This window comes from Babjeviella inositovora, assembly GCF_001661335.1.
Source record: "Babjeviella inositovora NRRL Y-12698 unplaced genomic scaffold BABINscaffold_8, whole genome shotgun sequence".
In the NCBI taxonomy this organism is placed as follows: domain Eukaryota; kingdom Fungi; phylum Ascomycota; class Pichiomycetes; order Serinales; genus Babjeviella; species Babjeviella inositovora.
The window spans coordinates 625,293-640,526 of NW_017566845.1; the positions used below are offsets into that span (position 1 = coordinate 625,293).

At 50.3% G+C, this 15,234-nt stretch overlaps 7 protein-coding genes and 1 non-coding gene across 8 annotated transcripts; 4 read left to right on the plus strand and 4 right to left on the minus strand.

Moving 5' to 3' along the window:
• Positions 1–416: 416 nt before the first annotated feature.
• On the plus strand, positions 417–488 carry BABINDRAFT_t238. Its single transcript has one exon. It is a non-coding gene; the product is annotated as a tRNA-His (tRNA).
• Positions 489–584: 96 nt separating this feature from the next.
• On the minus strand, positions 585–2,405 carry EXO70 (GTP-Rho binding exocyst subunit). Its single transcript, XM_019129241.1, has one exon. The coding sequence runs from the start codon at positions 2,393–2,395 to the stop codon at positions 611–613; it is 1,785 nt and encodes a 594-aa protein (XP_018984526.1). The 5' UTR covers positions 2,396–2,405; the 3' UTR covers positions 585–610.
• Positions 2,406–3,654: 1,249 nt separating this feature from the next.
• On the plus strand, positions 3,655–5,677 carry SAS3 (Sas3p). Its single transcript, XM_019129242.1, has one exon. It carries the CDS (start codon positions 3,702–3,704, stop codon positions 5,454–5,456), a length of 1,755 nt encoding a protein of 584 aa, XP_018984527.1. The 5' UTR covers positions 3,655–3,701; the 3' UTR covers positions 5,457–5,677.
• Positions 5,678–6,078: 401 nt separating this feature from the next.
• Positions 6,079–6,484, plus strand: BABINDRAFT_149601 (uncharacterized protein). Its single transcript, XM_019127219.1, has one exon. The coding sequence runs from the start codon at positions 6,203–6,205 to the stop codon at positions 6,425–6,427; it is 225 nt and encodes a 74-aa protein (XP_018984528.1). The 5' UTR covers positions 6,079–6,202; the 3' UTR covers positions 6,428–6,484.
• A 16-nt stretch (positions 6,485–6,500) lies between these two features.
• YCK2 (serine/threonine protein kinase) lies at positions 6,501–7,799 on the minus strand (the record flags this gene model as incomplete). Its single annotated transcript, XM_019130847.1, has 1 exon — positions 6,501–7,799. One exon carries the CDS (start codon positions 7,797–7,799, stop codon positions 6,501–6,503), a length of 1,299 nt encoding a protein of 432 aa, XP_018984529.1.
• Positions 7,800–9,155: 1,356 nt separating this feature from the next.
• On the minus strand, positions 9,156–11,096 carry TIF4631 (translation initiation factor eIF4G; the record flags this gene model as incomplete). Its single annotated transcript, XM_019131137.1, has 1 exon — positions 9,156–11,096. A coding segment is annotated over one exon (1,941 nt), but the record flags the coding sequence as incomplete, so codon positions are not given.
• Positions 11,097–12,898: 1,802 nt separating this feature from the next.
• BABINDRAFT_8787 (uncharacterized protein) lies at positions 12,899–13,219 on the minus strand (the record flags this gene model as incomplete). Its single annotated transcript, XM_019132858.1, has 1 exon — positions 12,899–13,219. One exon carries the CDS (start codon positions 13,217–13,219, stop codon positions 12,899–12,901), a length of 321 nt encoding a protein of 106 aa, XP_018984531.1.
• Positions 13,220–13,438: 219 nt separating this feature from the next.
• Positions 13,439–15,018, plus strand: RPT6 (proteasome regulatory particle base subunit; the record flags this gene model as incomplete). The annotated part of the gene is made up of 2 exons (XM_019132421.1): positions 13,439–13,524; positions 13,864–15,018. The coding sequence occupies exons 1-2, from the start codon at positions 13,486–13,488 to the stop codon at positions 15,016–15,018; spliced, it is 1,194 nt and encodes a 397-aa protein (XP_018984532.1). The 5' UTR covers positions 13,439–13,485.
• Positions 15,019–15,234: the final 216 nt, after the last annotated feature.

A 15,234-nucleotide genomic window follows, 5' to 3' on the forward strand; every position in this document is an offset into this window, starting at 1 on the left:
GTGCTGTAGAGCGTTTATATGGGGGCTGGGTGAGCGCCTACGCGTTATGACATATGTATCAATAACAGGGGGAATTTGGAGTTCAAAGTGATGGTATAGTCAATAGAAGTAATGTCAATATTTTCGTTGTAATATATACTTTCTACGCGCCCTTGGAATTGACTATATGACATAGCCATCCTGCTAGTGAAAGTATACAACGGCTTGGAATAGCTAAATTTGTGTTTAATTTGGAAATTTGTTAGCTCTGCTTTATATACACAAAAGGCTCTTCCCCCTGGGTCTATATTTTACCCTGTGAACATTACTAAAAAAAAACAGTATATTATTTTTGCTAATCTCGTCCAAAACGGTCTGATACTGACTGAAGGGCAGGTATGAAGAAATTCCAACACAGAATCTGGTGTAAATAAGCAGCCGGTCTAGTATAGTGGTCAGTACACCTCTTTGTGGCAGAGGAAACCCAAGTTCGATTCCTGGGACCGGCAGATGTTTTTTTTCTGTTTTTACTTGTATGGAGATATACGAAGTTTATTTCCCAACATAACCCTCGGATTTCTACAGTCCAATAGCACGGACAATACCCCTAGAATAATAATGTCACCTGTATTTATTGAAGCCCCTCTAACATCCCGTCAAACTCTTCCTTGTCCCACTTCACATTCTTGCCTTTGCGCACCCAGTCCATAACTCCGTACTTATCGTAAAACCGCCTATAGAGTGGCGACACAAAGTTGATCTCCTTCTGCAAGAACTGGCGAAGCCCCTTATCGGTAATATTATAGCTCTTGTGTTGCTTTATCAACTCCTCAATGGCCGCGTTAAACATCTTGAACTTATCCCTAATCACGTCCTTCTCCTTAGACGACATTTTCCCCGTATCATTCCCCGAGATCACGGTCACGTCCATCAAGATGCTCGCGACCGACTTCCAGCCGTCCAAGAAGTAGTTCAAGAAGCGCTTGCGCAACTTTTCAAGGCGCTCGTTCCCATTCGCCCCCAAGATCTGGTCCATCTCGGAATTCTTCGCAATCTGCTCAATAAGTGTCAAGTTGGTGATTAAAAAGTAGCCCATCGTCGCGCGGTTCAGCTTGGGCACGAGAGCCTTGCACCGGAGCTCCAACGCAATCAACATGGCATCGATAAGATCGCTGAAGTAACAAGATAGCATGTCAGGGCCGCTGGTCTCGTCGATAGAAACATGGGTAAGCACAGACGAAAAAACTCCCACCCATTGTGGCTTCGGGCTGGGGATCCATGAGCCCAAAGGCATGCTCACAATGATTTCACACGCGGCACCGCTGAATTTGGAAAACTTGCGCAACCGCGACATGATTTCCACGATTACGGGGCATACTCCGTTATCCGAGGGCATTTGCAGGACCGACGCCACACGGCTATCTACGTAGCGGAACATTTCCTTGAACAAGTCGTGCGCCTGGGTGACAATGCGGTTGTGTTCTATCTCTAGCTTTCCAACTGCGTCGAGGTGGGCATCGATACGCGTGTGGGCTTCGAGCGCCGCCGAGAGTGCGTCGATCAAATCAAAGAGCATTAGTCCGTCAGTAGCCTTGTTTGTCATCGCAAACTCCGCGTTTTGGGCAACAATATTAAGGAAGGTCCTGAGGGGGGCATCGCAGACAACGCCAAACACCCAGTCGGCGCGCGTGTCGCCTAAAAGCGCCCAGAGAAAGTGGTGCTCCGCGGTCACCATCTCGCAGAAAGAGGTTGTATACTGTTTGACACCCAGTGCCCGCGTTGCGTGCACGTCCGGTGCATCGCGTGCACGCGCGCCGGCTTCGATGTGCTGCAATGACGCGCGGAGAAACTCGCGGCGTGCATCCACCACGTCCTTCTCCACACGGTCCCATGTCTTGTGTGCAATGAGGATCTTGAGGTCCTTGATTGCCGCCGTAGAGGCGAGCGGAAACGGCTCTATTGCCGGGTCGTATGGTGCGGACACCGACGCCATCGTTTCGCGAAAGCTCTGGTCGAGCTTCTTATCCGCCGCGTGCACCACCGACTTAAAGTGGCTTGTAACCCCTTTAAAGGCCCCGAGGTTGCCTGTCTCCAGGAGCACCAGCCGCGAGCGCGCAAGCGTGTCAATGTACTTGCGGAGTCCCGTCGCCGAGAGCGGGAGCTCAAGCACGGCTTCCAAGGCCGATATCCGCTGGATACTCTCATCTACCGCAGCTAGCGTCTCCAAGCCCGCGGCAATATCTTTTTTCTGCGCGATAAGCGCCTTGGTGGAGGAGATCACCGGCTTGAGGTTGGTGCGCGACTGCGAAAATTTGGCCGAGACTGTGTTGAGCGTGAGCGTGATGGACCTGACCAACGCACTGGTTGTGAGAAGGTGTTCCTCGAGGACCGTAATGTCCGCTTCGTCAATATCCATTGGTTGAGTGAGATTGGTGATGGAGGAAGAGCTGACAAAGAAGCGAGTGCAATGTCTTAAGGTGCGCGCGTGCAGTGCAGCTGTCCGTGCTCATAACCTGAGGGGTACCGTGAACAAATGGCACTTGGGACGTAGATATACGAATGTGCCTAGTGAAAGATGATGGCATATCAATGTTTAAGCCTGATAAAATGTTATATTGGTACCGGAGTAATATCTGGACAGGGGCAAAAGGAAAGAGTTAGTAGCCGGACTTGTTTCTACCGATAATACAAACCAGCGGTATGAATGAGATATTGACGACCCAAGCCAGCGAGGTATAAATAGATCGGACTATGGCTTACAAGGTAATCCAGTGGGGAGAAGTTCAAATAGATGAAGCTGGAAAATTACAAGTTACGGCTTTAGTGGTATGAATATAGAGACAGGCCTAGATACTATTTATGGAATCTCTAGACTTTGTAGGAACTTGATTCAGATGCTTGAGGACTATTTAATGGGGTTTTACCTTCCAAGTTAATAGTGCTTATATTTCCACCTTGCCGTCTGTAACGGCAGCCACTGAAGGCTGAGCTTGCGTCTCCCAGTTTGTCAACAATATTATTGGAACTTCCATCAAGAAATGGTTATGTTTTCTCATAATATTCGCGCTATATGAATAGCCTATGTCAAAGTTACCGTGGGAGTTAAAGCCCCAACCCTGCGCGCGTTTTGGCACGGTCAAAGTACAGCCTGGAGGAGGACCCCTAATTGGTCTAGCTTGAAACATATCCCCAGAAATTAATATGCTGTATCATGACAGCATACTCTGGTTATGGCCAATTAGCGGTAAAGCTCCGATTCTCGTTAATTGCTCTAATCTAATTCAGTCCACCTACATATTTCCTCTTTCTGCGTTCCCACATCACTAATCAATCTGAATCCCCTTCAGCCCAGACTTAAGGTTTAGATCCCAACTGTCAGCCGACAGATCTGGCCCCACGAAAGTTGAATCAAACGCGTCGCGTCGGTGGGCCTATCTACAGTTAAGGAAACACAAACATACGAGTAGCATAACCACTAAAAATAAGCACCCATATACTAACAGTGGCCACCTATAGTAACAATTTTGATTTTAAATCCAATAATTCATCCGCCATCCTGTCTTCTCTGTCTTCTCACATCCCGCAGTCTACAGGTCACGTGTGTCATGACGCGCATTTGCAAGCATCGGCCCGTTTTGCTAGATCAGAGATCGATACACACACCCCACTCCCTTACACGGCTATAATTCCTCACACACCCATCACTCTGCTAATCTAGCCCGATGCCAGAAATAGCCAAGTCGCAGAGCCAGCTCGCGCGGCGGCGCAACCTCCTCCGCGCATTGCTGATCCCCGACAACAAGACCTACGAGACCCTCCACCGGGACATCTTGGAAGGTGACGTAGACGAGCTGACGCGCAGCCGACGGAAGCGCCTGCTGGCAAACTACAACATCGAGGAACTCAGTCAGCACAAAGGTGTATTTGATGCCGCGCCCGCCGCACCCTTCCGCACTGCGCCTGCCGCGTCCATCGCACAGCAGTCGCGTGGCCAGCTTGTGATCCGCGTTACGCTAAGGCCGCCGCCACAGGGCGAGCTCCCGTACCGTGGCGCCGTGGTATTTCCCGACTCACTCATTGCAAACACCGAGCCTAAGGCTGCGGACGTGGCGTTGCTCCGGAGCTGTTACAAAGAAAGCGAGAGGGTTCGCAGAGAGAACACCCAATCGGTAGCGGAGATGGAAGAGGGGCGGGATAACACGGTGAAAATAGGAGATGCCGCGAATGCCGAATCGGGAGAGATTGAGAAACCTGGTTATGCAAAAGCATCGCACGACTTGACCAAAAAGGTTATCGAAGACAGAAAACCCTTTCTGACGAAAAGCTTTACAAGAGGAGTTTCTTCTCTTGCGAGAGGAGCCGCTATTAAATACATCCACTTCAACAACTATGAAATCGATACGTGGTACACCGCACCTTACCCCGAAGAGTACTCCCAAAACCCCGTACTCTACATCTGCGAGTACTGCCTCAAATACATGAAATCCAGCTTCATCCTACAACGGCATCGCACAAAGTGCGCGTCACGCCACCCGCCCGGCACGGAGATCTACCACCATGGGCACAACGCGGTGTTTGAGGTGGACGGCCGCAAACACACCACATACTGCCAGAACCTCTGTCTTCTCGCAAAGCTCTTCCTCAACTCCAAGACGTTGTACTATGACGTGGAGCCATTTGTGTTTTATGTTCTCACCGAGATTGACGAAGGCAACCACCACTTTGTGGGCTACTTCTCTAAAGAAAAGCTCTCCGGAAACGACTACAACCTCAGCTGCATCCTTACGCTTCCTATCTACCAGCGCAAGGGCTACGGCCACTTCTTGATTGACTTTTCCTATTTACTTTCGCGCCGCGAGTTCAAGGTCGGAACACCTGAGAAACCGCTTAGCGATCTTGGCTTGCTCAGCTACCGGAGTTACTGGAAGCTAAAGGTGTGTGAGGTACTCCGGCTGGTTGAAGGGGTTCCGGTATCGGTCGAGGAGATATGCAGTCTCACGGGAATGACAGCATCGGACGTGGTTGTGGGGTTGGAGCAGGTGGGAGCTCTTCTCCGCAGCCCCACTTCTGGCCGCTATGCCATCAAATCCAACCTGACGCTCATCAACACCACCATTAATCGCTGGCAGGCCAAGAACTACGTCCAGGTGTGCCCCCTGAAGCTTCTCTGGAAGCCGATTGTGTATGGTCCATCTGGTGGTATCAACACGCTCTCGTCACTTGTCACTACCCATGCAGAGCAGGGCGACGCCTCGCAGATCGTGCTCAGCTTCTTGAAGGATGACATTGCTGATTCGCGGACTATCGAGGAGCAAACGATGGAGGCTATCCGCCAGCGTGATGAGGACGACGTAGTCCCCATGGGCGAGCCTTTGAGCTGTTTTGAGACGTGTTACCCTGGCATGCCTTTGTACAAGCCTAAGAGCGCGGTCAAGCATAAGGTGAGGTTGGTGATAGTGTCTGACGAGGATGAATAATCCAGGGAGTTGCTGATGATGAGAAAGTTGCATAAAAAAACGGACCATAGAAAATTGCACCAATGATAGAGTGTGCTTCGGCTGTACTTTTATCAGCCGGTAGGTCCGTATCTTCATATATGTGTCGCATCTATCAAATAGTCATAGAGGCATTGTAGTTCAATGTCATGGTTATGTTACTTTAGGGGTCTCTGGTAAATAATGGAATGTAATGCTATAGGTCCAACCGAAAGGGGAAATAACTGGATATGACAAAATCCAAGAGGAATACGTTAGCTGAGCATCGGCATGATCACTTTTGTATTGGATAGCTAGACCTCTACCACTGGCATATTGTTATAATCATCTGTAGCTGTGTATCATGTGAGATTGAGCTCCAGGTCTTTGGGGCAAACTCTTAGTATACTTCGTACGGCCTGTTACACTGGATACAATCTATTACACCGCCTCCGTTATCAACAGATGCTACCTCTCCGCTGGCAAGAACTGGTGGTTTAATTATCATATTCGACTTGTCATTCTACCTTTATCAATGGTTTTTATCTATTGGTTGCTCCATAACCACCCGAAATGGCCCAGATTTTTGTTTTACTCCCGACCCACCATTTCTTTGGCTCTCAGAGAAACTTCTGTACTCACAAGCTCTAGCTAAAAGCTCTATTTCCTGAGTTTGCACGGGAGTTGTTCAGAATCCGCCCAGATATCGCCCAGCACTACACTCAGGACTCGCTTTTCACGCCCTGCCAATGAACATTAGTGTATATATAAAACAAAAACTAAAAAGAATTAAAAAAAAAAACCGAGTGAGGCAGTATAGCTGCAGCCTGGGGGATTGGGGAAGCAACGAGGAGAAGCTCCATACAGGCAGGGCAAAATGCAAAGCAAAACATGCGGGAATCTGCAGAGGGCCCTGCAGGGTGCGCAGCAGAGCCATAAGGGATGGAAAGATGACGATAGAAAGCCAGCAGTAATGAAAGAACCTTTGACATAAGTCCGTCGGGAACCGGTTTGCAGTCCTCAGCGAACAAGGCGCTACGCGCAGGACTACGAACAGCAAAGCTTCGCCCAGAATCCCTTCTTGGATGCTACTGACTGCACCTCCTGTGGAACCTGCGACGCCCGTACGCGCGACGCAGCCACCTCGTACTGCTCCTGCGGCTGCGCTTGTGGTGACTGTGGAATATACTCCTGCTTACTAGGAAGCGATGGCAATGGACGATTCTGCTTCACTGGCTGCTTTGGCGCCGGCTGGTGCGGTCTCGACCGCGACTTCTCTCGGTGGCGTCTGTCGCGTTCGCCTGGTGGGTTCGGATGCCCGTATCCGTGGAGATTTGGCTTTTTGTTAATGGTCGCATCCCAGCCACGGCCGCCGTTGAGGTGCAACCAGTCGTAGTCCCCGTCGGCCGTCTCGCCTAAGTCGTCCAAAACCGACAACAACAACTGGCGGTACCCGTCGTAGTCTGGATCCGCGTCAAACGGCAACTTGCGCACAAGGTCAAGGTACTGCGCGAATTGGCGCGGCAAGCCCTCGGAGAGCTCCAACACCGGAGTCGTGCGCTTCTTCTCACCAATCTTCTCATACTTTTGCTTGTTGGTCGGCGCCTTCAAGCCTTGCCACGGGAGCTGGCCGCGGAGGAAGTAAAAGAAGACATGGCCGAGCGCCTCCAAGTCGTCACGGCGCGATTGCTCACGTCCCAAGTGCGTGTTGATAGACATGTAACGCGCCGTGCCGCTCAAAGACTTCTTCTCACGGTACGGAATGTGTTGCTTCGTGCGCGCATCACGGTACTGTTTGGCCATGCCAAAGTCAACGAGATGCACGTGATTCTCGCCTGGCATGCCGTGGCGGCCGATTAAAAAGTTGTCGGGCTTGATGTCGCGGTAGATCAAATCATGGGCATGCACTTGTTCGATGAGCAGGATCATCTGGACGGCCACCTGGACAACGGTTTTCACGGAGAAGCGGCGCCCGCACCAGTCAAAAAGATCCTCGAGCGACGGCCCGAGAAGGTCAATCACAAGCACGTTGTGGAGGCCTTCCTGACCGAAGTAGTACGCGCCGGGGATGCCCTCGGTCCCGGCGAGGTGCTTGTAGGTGCGATACTCATCGCGGAGCTGCGGTGCTTCGGTCTTGCGCGGTTCGAATTTGATGGCCACCGGCACGCCGTTGATCATGTTGGAGCCCTCGAAGATGACGCCGAACGAGCCCTCGCCAATCTTCTTGCCGATTTTGTAATGGAGCCCGACGACGGTGAGCGAGCCGGAGTGCGCGCTGGAGTGTGCACTGGAGTTTGCTGCAACCGCAGCTGCGGTCGCTGGAGCCAAAGGCGCGCGCGTGGTCATAGAGCCAAAAGGTAGAGGCTAAAGGCTAATGCGTAGCCAGGGAGATGTAGCCAAAGGAAAGGCTAGATGGTGACCAAGGGTGGCTGAAATGCAAAAAAAAAAAGTCTGTGCTAGGCAATAGTCCTTCTCTTGACGATGATCCAGGCAGCGATGTATGGTAGATGAGGTGAAGAAGGTGCAATGTGTGTTGCCTGGGCTGTTGCTTTTCATGGCGATAGGGATCGGATCTGGTGAGCTGTCGGAAAAGAAACGAAAACCACAAAGTCGACGCGGGGCCGACTGCCGGAATAGGCAGCATGTGGTGTTGCCAGAATAGGCAAAGGGTGAGCGAGCCGAGACGCGTGCACTAGTCAATGCACGCGTCTGGCTCGGCTGAAAACGGCCGGATAGATGGCACAGCACCGGGAGTCATATAGTTACCGTGTTATGGGGCCAATCTGGTTGCTACCTAGCTCCGGTTGGCTGGCATTGTTTGTAGAGCCAAACGAGAGGTTTCATCCCACTCTGTAGTGGTTTGTGAGATGAAAACCAGCCTTACAGCACTAGGCACGGTCTACAAGGTTCTACATGTTTCTGATGTTTGTCACGCCAGTGTTTTCGAACGAAAAAAAAAAAAAAAAAAAAAAAAAAAATAACCCCTAGATTCCTCGACTATTAGATTTGTTTGAAATCACCTCTGTCTCGGGATGCGTAGGATGGCCAAGCCTCGAGGAAGAATTTTTTCCTTGCATACAAATTCCTGCTGTATTTCACATGACTCACTGCCTGTGGGTCCCGAGTCAGTCAGACTAAAGGAGAGGATAAGATAATGTGACGGTAATATATATTTGATAGATTATGATTGTAAAATCCAGGCAAAAGGACCCCTAGTTTCCGCTTTTGTATCGTTACTCCATAGCCAGTGTATTGGGATCGGGCGATGAGGCCGAGGACTATTTTCACCGAACCACCCCTCACGCTTATTCGAGAATATATTAATGGATAAGCAGTCTTGAGCCTTCGCTATATAGACATGCTAAATTTTCATCGCTCTAACGATATTCCTAACTATGCCCCGCTTTCACCTCTCTCTTTTCCGGCAAGTCTCAAACTTTACTACACTTTGTACGATGAAATATTAAACTTTAGCGAAAGCCGTATTGGCAAAATAATAAACAGGAATATGCCGACTCTGACGAGTAAAACCGTGCCGTATATATAACTAAACCACGATTGCCTGGTGACCTACCAAGATTTGCCTGACCTCAGCCTCTGGTGTGTCTCGGTAAGTCCCTTGATGAAATGCACTGGAACCTACTCTTGAGATTCCTCAGCGACAGCCTCAGCTGGCTCCTCCACCTCCTCGGTGTGCTCGGCGTCCTCTCCCATGGACAACGCCGCAAACATGTTGGACGCAACCGGCTCCGCACGCTTGGAGTTCTCTCTGGTGGCGACCGGGGTGGCCGCGGCAGAGACAACCTCCTCGTGCTTGTCGGCCTTTGGCTTGCTGTCTCTAGAGGATTTGGACTTGTTGAACGAATTCATCGGGCCGGATCTCTCTGAGTTTCTGACAACGCCAAAGTTCTTCAACTCGGTCAGCGAGACACGGTTGCCCCCCCAGGATGAGTTCTGTCTGGAGGAGTTCTGTCTGGAGTCTGGCTGTCTTCTTCTCTTCTCCTTGGCTCTCTCGTCTTCGGCCTTCTTTCTCTCGGCATCGTCGTGAATCTCGGCGATGGTCTTTGGCCCCTTGTTGTCGTTAACCCCAGACCATTTGGCTCTTCTCAAGTCCTGCAAGTCCATCAACATGAACTTGATTCTGGACGGAATCTTGACATGCTCGATGATGTGCGCGATTCTGTCGAAAACGGTGTTCAACACGTTCAAGTTGTTGTTTGCCTCCAACCGCTTCCCGACGGTCTGGAGCAACTGCGCGAGGTTCTCCAACGTGTCTTCCGACGGATCCTCCACGTTCTTGGACTGCCCGTCCAAGCATACAAACACAATCTTGTCGGACAACAAGCCGAGGATGTACAACTCACCGATGAACTTGACCAACCCCAAGCCTCTTCTCTTGGCGGCCGCAGCCGCGTAGTACTCATCGGACATGAGTTCTGGTTCAATAGGAGTACCGTCCTCGTTGGTAGGAAGCTTGTCGGACCAGCCCTTCTCATACTCAGACTGGCATCTGGTCAAGAGACACTTTCTGGCCAACTGCCCACCAGACAACGGCGCCCCCTCTCTGTTGACAACGGTCGTGTCCTTGACTTCGTCGCCGATCACGGTACACATCTTCGCGATCAACTTCGCGTACATGGACGACCAATGAGGCTCGTCGGTGGCCTTGGCGAAGATAAGCTCCACCACGTGCTTCAATGAAGAGGCGTCCTCTTCCCATTGTGACTGGTTCGCCACCGCGAGAATTTCGTCCGAGATCGAGTCGAACTTCTCGAGCGTCAACTTGTTGAGGTACGACTTGATCTTGCTGGCAAGCTCGGCCCCTTCGTACAACACGGTGACCCCGTCTGGTGCATACTTGACCTCGGTCTTGGCAGCCCTAGACTTTGGCACCCATCTGTTGGCGGTCTTTTCCAACGGCTTAACCGGCTCAGCCGGCTTTTCGTCCTCCCTCGGCTGATCGTCGCGGTCTCTTCTGGAGCCCGTACGGTTGGTTCTGGATGATCTGTCGCGGTTGTTTGGCTTGCGCTTAGAATTGGTGCGCGAGTTCTGTCTGGATCCCTGGTCAAACTGTTGCCCGCGGAGGTTGTTCGAGGAGTGTCTCATTGGGAGACCGCCTTGCTGGTTGAAGCGCGAGTTGTTTCTGGAGAATGAGCGGTCCGACGGCGTCTGGCTACGGTCTGGGATGACGATCAACTGCGAGTACTTTTCTCTCCACGCCTTGTCCATCTGGAAGTTGACGGCTTCCTGAAATTGGAAGAGGAAAACCGGGTCGTAGCGGTAGGATTTGCCGGTGTTACCCTCAAGGAGCTTCGGGTCTGGACCGGTAAAGCCTTCCGGGTAGGTGTGCTTGAATGGGTTGGCGATGAGGCTCGCGCGTTCGATTTGTTCAAAGTACTTGGTGATACCAAAGTCTGGTTCGACAGGCTCTTCGATGATGGCATCCACCACATCGGCGGCATCTGTCGCATCAGCGGTCTCGGTTGCATCAACGGTCTCGGTTGCATCAGCGGCCTCAGTCGCATCAGCCAAAACCTCATCCGAGGCTGGCTTTTTGATCGCAACCTCTGACTCTTCAGCCCTTTCAATATCTTCAGCGACTTCGGGCTCTTCAGCCGGGATTTCAGCTGGAACCTCGGTTTTTTCCTCAGCCTTTTCCTGTGGGGCCTCCTTTGGAGCGTTCTTGGCGGCCTCTTCGGCCTCCTTCCTTCTCTTCTTCTCCTCCAACTGCTTTTTAAACTGCTCAAGGAAGGTGCTCTTGGCGTCGTCGCTGGCCTTTGGCGCGACTGGAGCCTCGGGCTTTTCCGTCTTTTCGACGAGGGTAGCGTCCGCGGCAGTAGGCGTAGAGTTAGCGGAGGTGGCCGGCGGCTGGAAGTTGACGGTCTGGCCGTCCTTGCTCTTGATGGTCACCTTTGGCGCCTGGTACTGCGGCGTATACGCGTTCGGCGCTTGTGCGCCTGGGTAGAACGGCTGCGGGTACCCGAAGCCTGGAGCATTAGGGTAGTAGTAGCCCTGGTTGTATGGACTGTAGGTCGGCACCGGGAAGCGGCCTTGGGGTTTGTTGTAGTGATTCTTCTTGTAAGCCTGGGTGGCGTCTGGCGAGTCAGCAGTAGCGTCAGTCAGAACGGCGGCGGAGGCGACAGCCGGGATAGCAGCTGGCGCTTCGGTCGCGTCTTTAGGCCTGTTTTCGGCAGGGGTAGAGCTCATAATGAATAGGGCTAATTGAGTGGTCAGCACCTGTGTTCTGTGTGAAGGTGTGAAAAAGAGCACGGCACTGGGTAGCGTCGTTTTTGATCTCCGAAATTTTGGGCGTCAAAGCAGCGAAAAAAAAAAGCGTGAAAAACAAAAAATCGCGAGTTAGGGACGGCAGTTACTCAGACGAGCGTAAGACTCAGCACCAGAGGTGGGACCAGCAGACTGGGGGGCCGAAGGGTATTAAATTGAGATGTAGCTGTCTATTATTCGGTGGAGGCTTATTTTAATCCAAGTCGATCAAATAGGCGGTAAAGGTGGTGTGTGTCATAGGGGGTAACGTGGTGGTCTTGTCAAATAGGTGGGTACCATCTTTGATACCAGGCGCGTTTTCAATGTTGTTTGTGTTTAACTTGTAATAAAACATGTGTAGCTACATTTATGAAATACATGATGTTTACTGGGCAATTAGTTTTCTCCATAGAGGCGTGGGTGTGGATCTGGCCAGCATCGATGGTGGGGCTGAAACCCAGCGTCGTGTGTTAGACTGTGGAATGAGCGGGGTGCTGAGGCATAGCCTGGTCAGTAGGGACCTGAATGGTTGAAAATGAGTTTAGGAGAGGACGAATATCTATACGTTCGATTAATGTTGATATTTTTGAAGGATTTACCTGAGATTTTATATTTCTCCTTTTAGGTTGGGTAGAGATTTGGGTAGAGATTTGAGCAGAGATCTGGACGGAGATCTGGGCAGAAATCTGGGCAGAAATCTGGATAGAGCAGATGGCCAAAACAGCTGGCCCGTGCACGTGCTTGATTTTAAGCGCTAGCACCGTTAAGGCCTTAGATGATTAGGCCTACTGGAAAGAGCAAAAATAGGTATAGCTGTATGCTGTTGATATTTAGCACTATTCGGTGTTATATATAGGGCTTGTTTTAAGAGAAAACATTCACCCTTTTTAGCCTGTCGTCATGAAAATTTCACCTTAAATCGACTAGACCCTTATATCAGTCATGGATCAATGCAAGCCATAGATGGAGCTTCAGAGAGCATCACTTATCCCGCTCTACCTCCCTGACACCTAAACATACCCACAGCCCACATGTTGGACCTTTATATTAAACGTATACGCCATCCATAGCCTTAGGAGAACACTATAACACCAGTGGTAGCCGACAGAATTGGTTTGGCGTTTAGCAGCGTCAATGACTCCAAGTAAGTTCTGCGACTGAGCTTATCCAAATTTTATATCCTACCTCAAGTTGTCAAGCACCCGGTGGCCCTTCACGGCATACACCAACAAGCCTATCACGGTCACGATAAAGCCATACACGATAAATTGATCTTTGAAGGATTCTATCTGGAAACAACTGATATTGATAGTGTCCTCTGCTACTTCGGAGCAGATATTTGCGTATTCAGTGAGACAGAAGGACTTTGTGCAGTTCCCGCAATTGTCCACGGCAAAAATGGTGTAGTTGGAAGCACACTGGCATTTGCAGTATTGCTGGTAGGCCGCTGCAAATCCCAAGAGATAGAAAGTGGATATATATAGCACTAGCGCAAGTTTCATTGAATAAATGTGTGGATGTGCCGATGTCTGTGGATGTGCTGATGTCTGTAGAAGTGTAACACTATCGATGGTGTTAATCTATAGCATCGAATCGTTATCCGGCACCGAGAATTATATAGGTCGTGCACTACCTATTTTTCCAGATTCTGGCGGCAAAGCAAATCGGGGGAGGGCGTTACGTTTCACGGCTCGATATAAGACGGCTAGCCATTCAGTCTAGTAAATCACAACCGTATCCCTACACTCAGAAACAAGCTACAAACACAATGGCAGCAGCAGGCGTTCACGAAGGTGGCATCAGACCAGTAAGTATTTAATAGAAGAGACGAGGGAAATGGACGAAAGGGGAATGGAACCACAATGGGACGGATTGATGTTGGTCAATGAATTGGTGAATTGGGGCTACTTCCGAATGGCTATCTACAAGCGAGCTGCCGAATTTCTGGGTAGGACTAACTATACCTGGGATACACACCTCCCATGTTTGTGACAGCTCCTGGCCTTTGAGGCACGTTCCAACAAACCCAATCTTGTCTCGCAATCGATAAGTAGGTATAGGATTACCAATCACCCCTTGTTTTCTTGTTTCGTGCTTTCTCTCGTGTTCTTTCGCGTTCTCCGGTTTGCGACACTAACACTCTTAGTACTTTGAACAACAAATCCAAGATACAGAGATCAAGATCCAGTCCACCACACAGAACTTGCGCCGTTTGGAAGCCCAGCGTAACAAATTGAACACCAAAGTCAGACAGTTGAAAGACGAATTGAAGTTGTTGCAGGAGCCGGGCTCGTACGTCGGAGAGGTTGTCAAAGTGATGGGCAAGAAGAAAGTGCTTGTGAAGATCCACCCTGAGGGCAAGTATGTCGTGAACATCGCGAGCGACATTGACGTCAAAAAGTTGACTCCTTCATTAAGAGTCTGTCTCAAATCCGACTCCTACGATTTACACAAGATCTTGCCAAACAAAGTTGACCCGTTGGTCTCGTTGATGATGGTGGAGAAGGTGCCTGACTCCACCTACGACATGGTGGGTGGTTTGGACAAACAGATCAAGGAGATTAAGGAGGTTATCGAATTGCCCGTCAAGCACCCGGAGTTGTTTGAAAGTTTGGGGATTGCCCAGCCGAAGGGTGTCATCTTGTATGGGCCACCGGGCACCGGGAAGACCTTGTTAGCTCGTGCTGTGGCGCACCACACCGAGTGTAAGTTCATCAGAGTGTCTGGTTCCGAGTTGGTACAAAAATACATCGGTGAGGGTTCCAGAATGGTCAGAGAGTTGTTCATTATGGCCAGAGAGAACGCCCCGTCGATTATCTTTATGGACGAAATCGATTCCATTGGTTCTTCCAGAACTGACGGCTCCAGCGGTGGTGACTCCGAAGTTCAGAGAACTATGTTGGAGTTGTTAAACCAGTTGGATGGCTTTGAAAGCTCCAAGAACATCAAGATCATCATGGCTACCAACAGATTGGACATATTGGACCCAGCGTTGTTGAGGCCAGGTAGAATCGACAGAAAAATCGAGTTCCCGCCACCGTCTGTGGTTGCCAGAACCGATATTTTGAAGATTCACTCCAGATCCATGAACTTGACCAGAGGAATCAACTTGAAGAAGATTGCGGAGAAGATGAACGGCTGTTCGGGTGCCGACGTCAAGGGTGTGTGTACCGAGGCCGGTATGTACGCCTTGAGAGAGAGAAGAATCCACGTCACTCAGGAAGATTTCGAGTTGGCTGTGGCCAAGGTCATGAATAAGAACGACGAGAGCGCCATCTCTCTTGCCAAGTTGTTTAAGTAAAACCCTGCTGATACATTTATTTCCCTGAGGCTTTAGATTTGTATTTTTATCAACAAAAATGTTGTAAGAAGCATGTAGTGATAATTTTGATAAAAATGCAGTGCTCAAGGTTGAGAAGCTGTCAGACAATAACCGACGTATTGAAGAACTGCTTTACAAGAGGATGCCTCTGATAAACCCCATGAACCCTCGGTCTTAGACTGCCTGAGTTTTAAT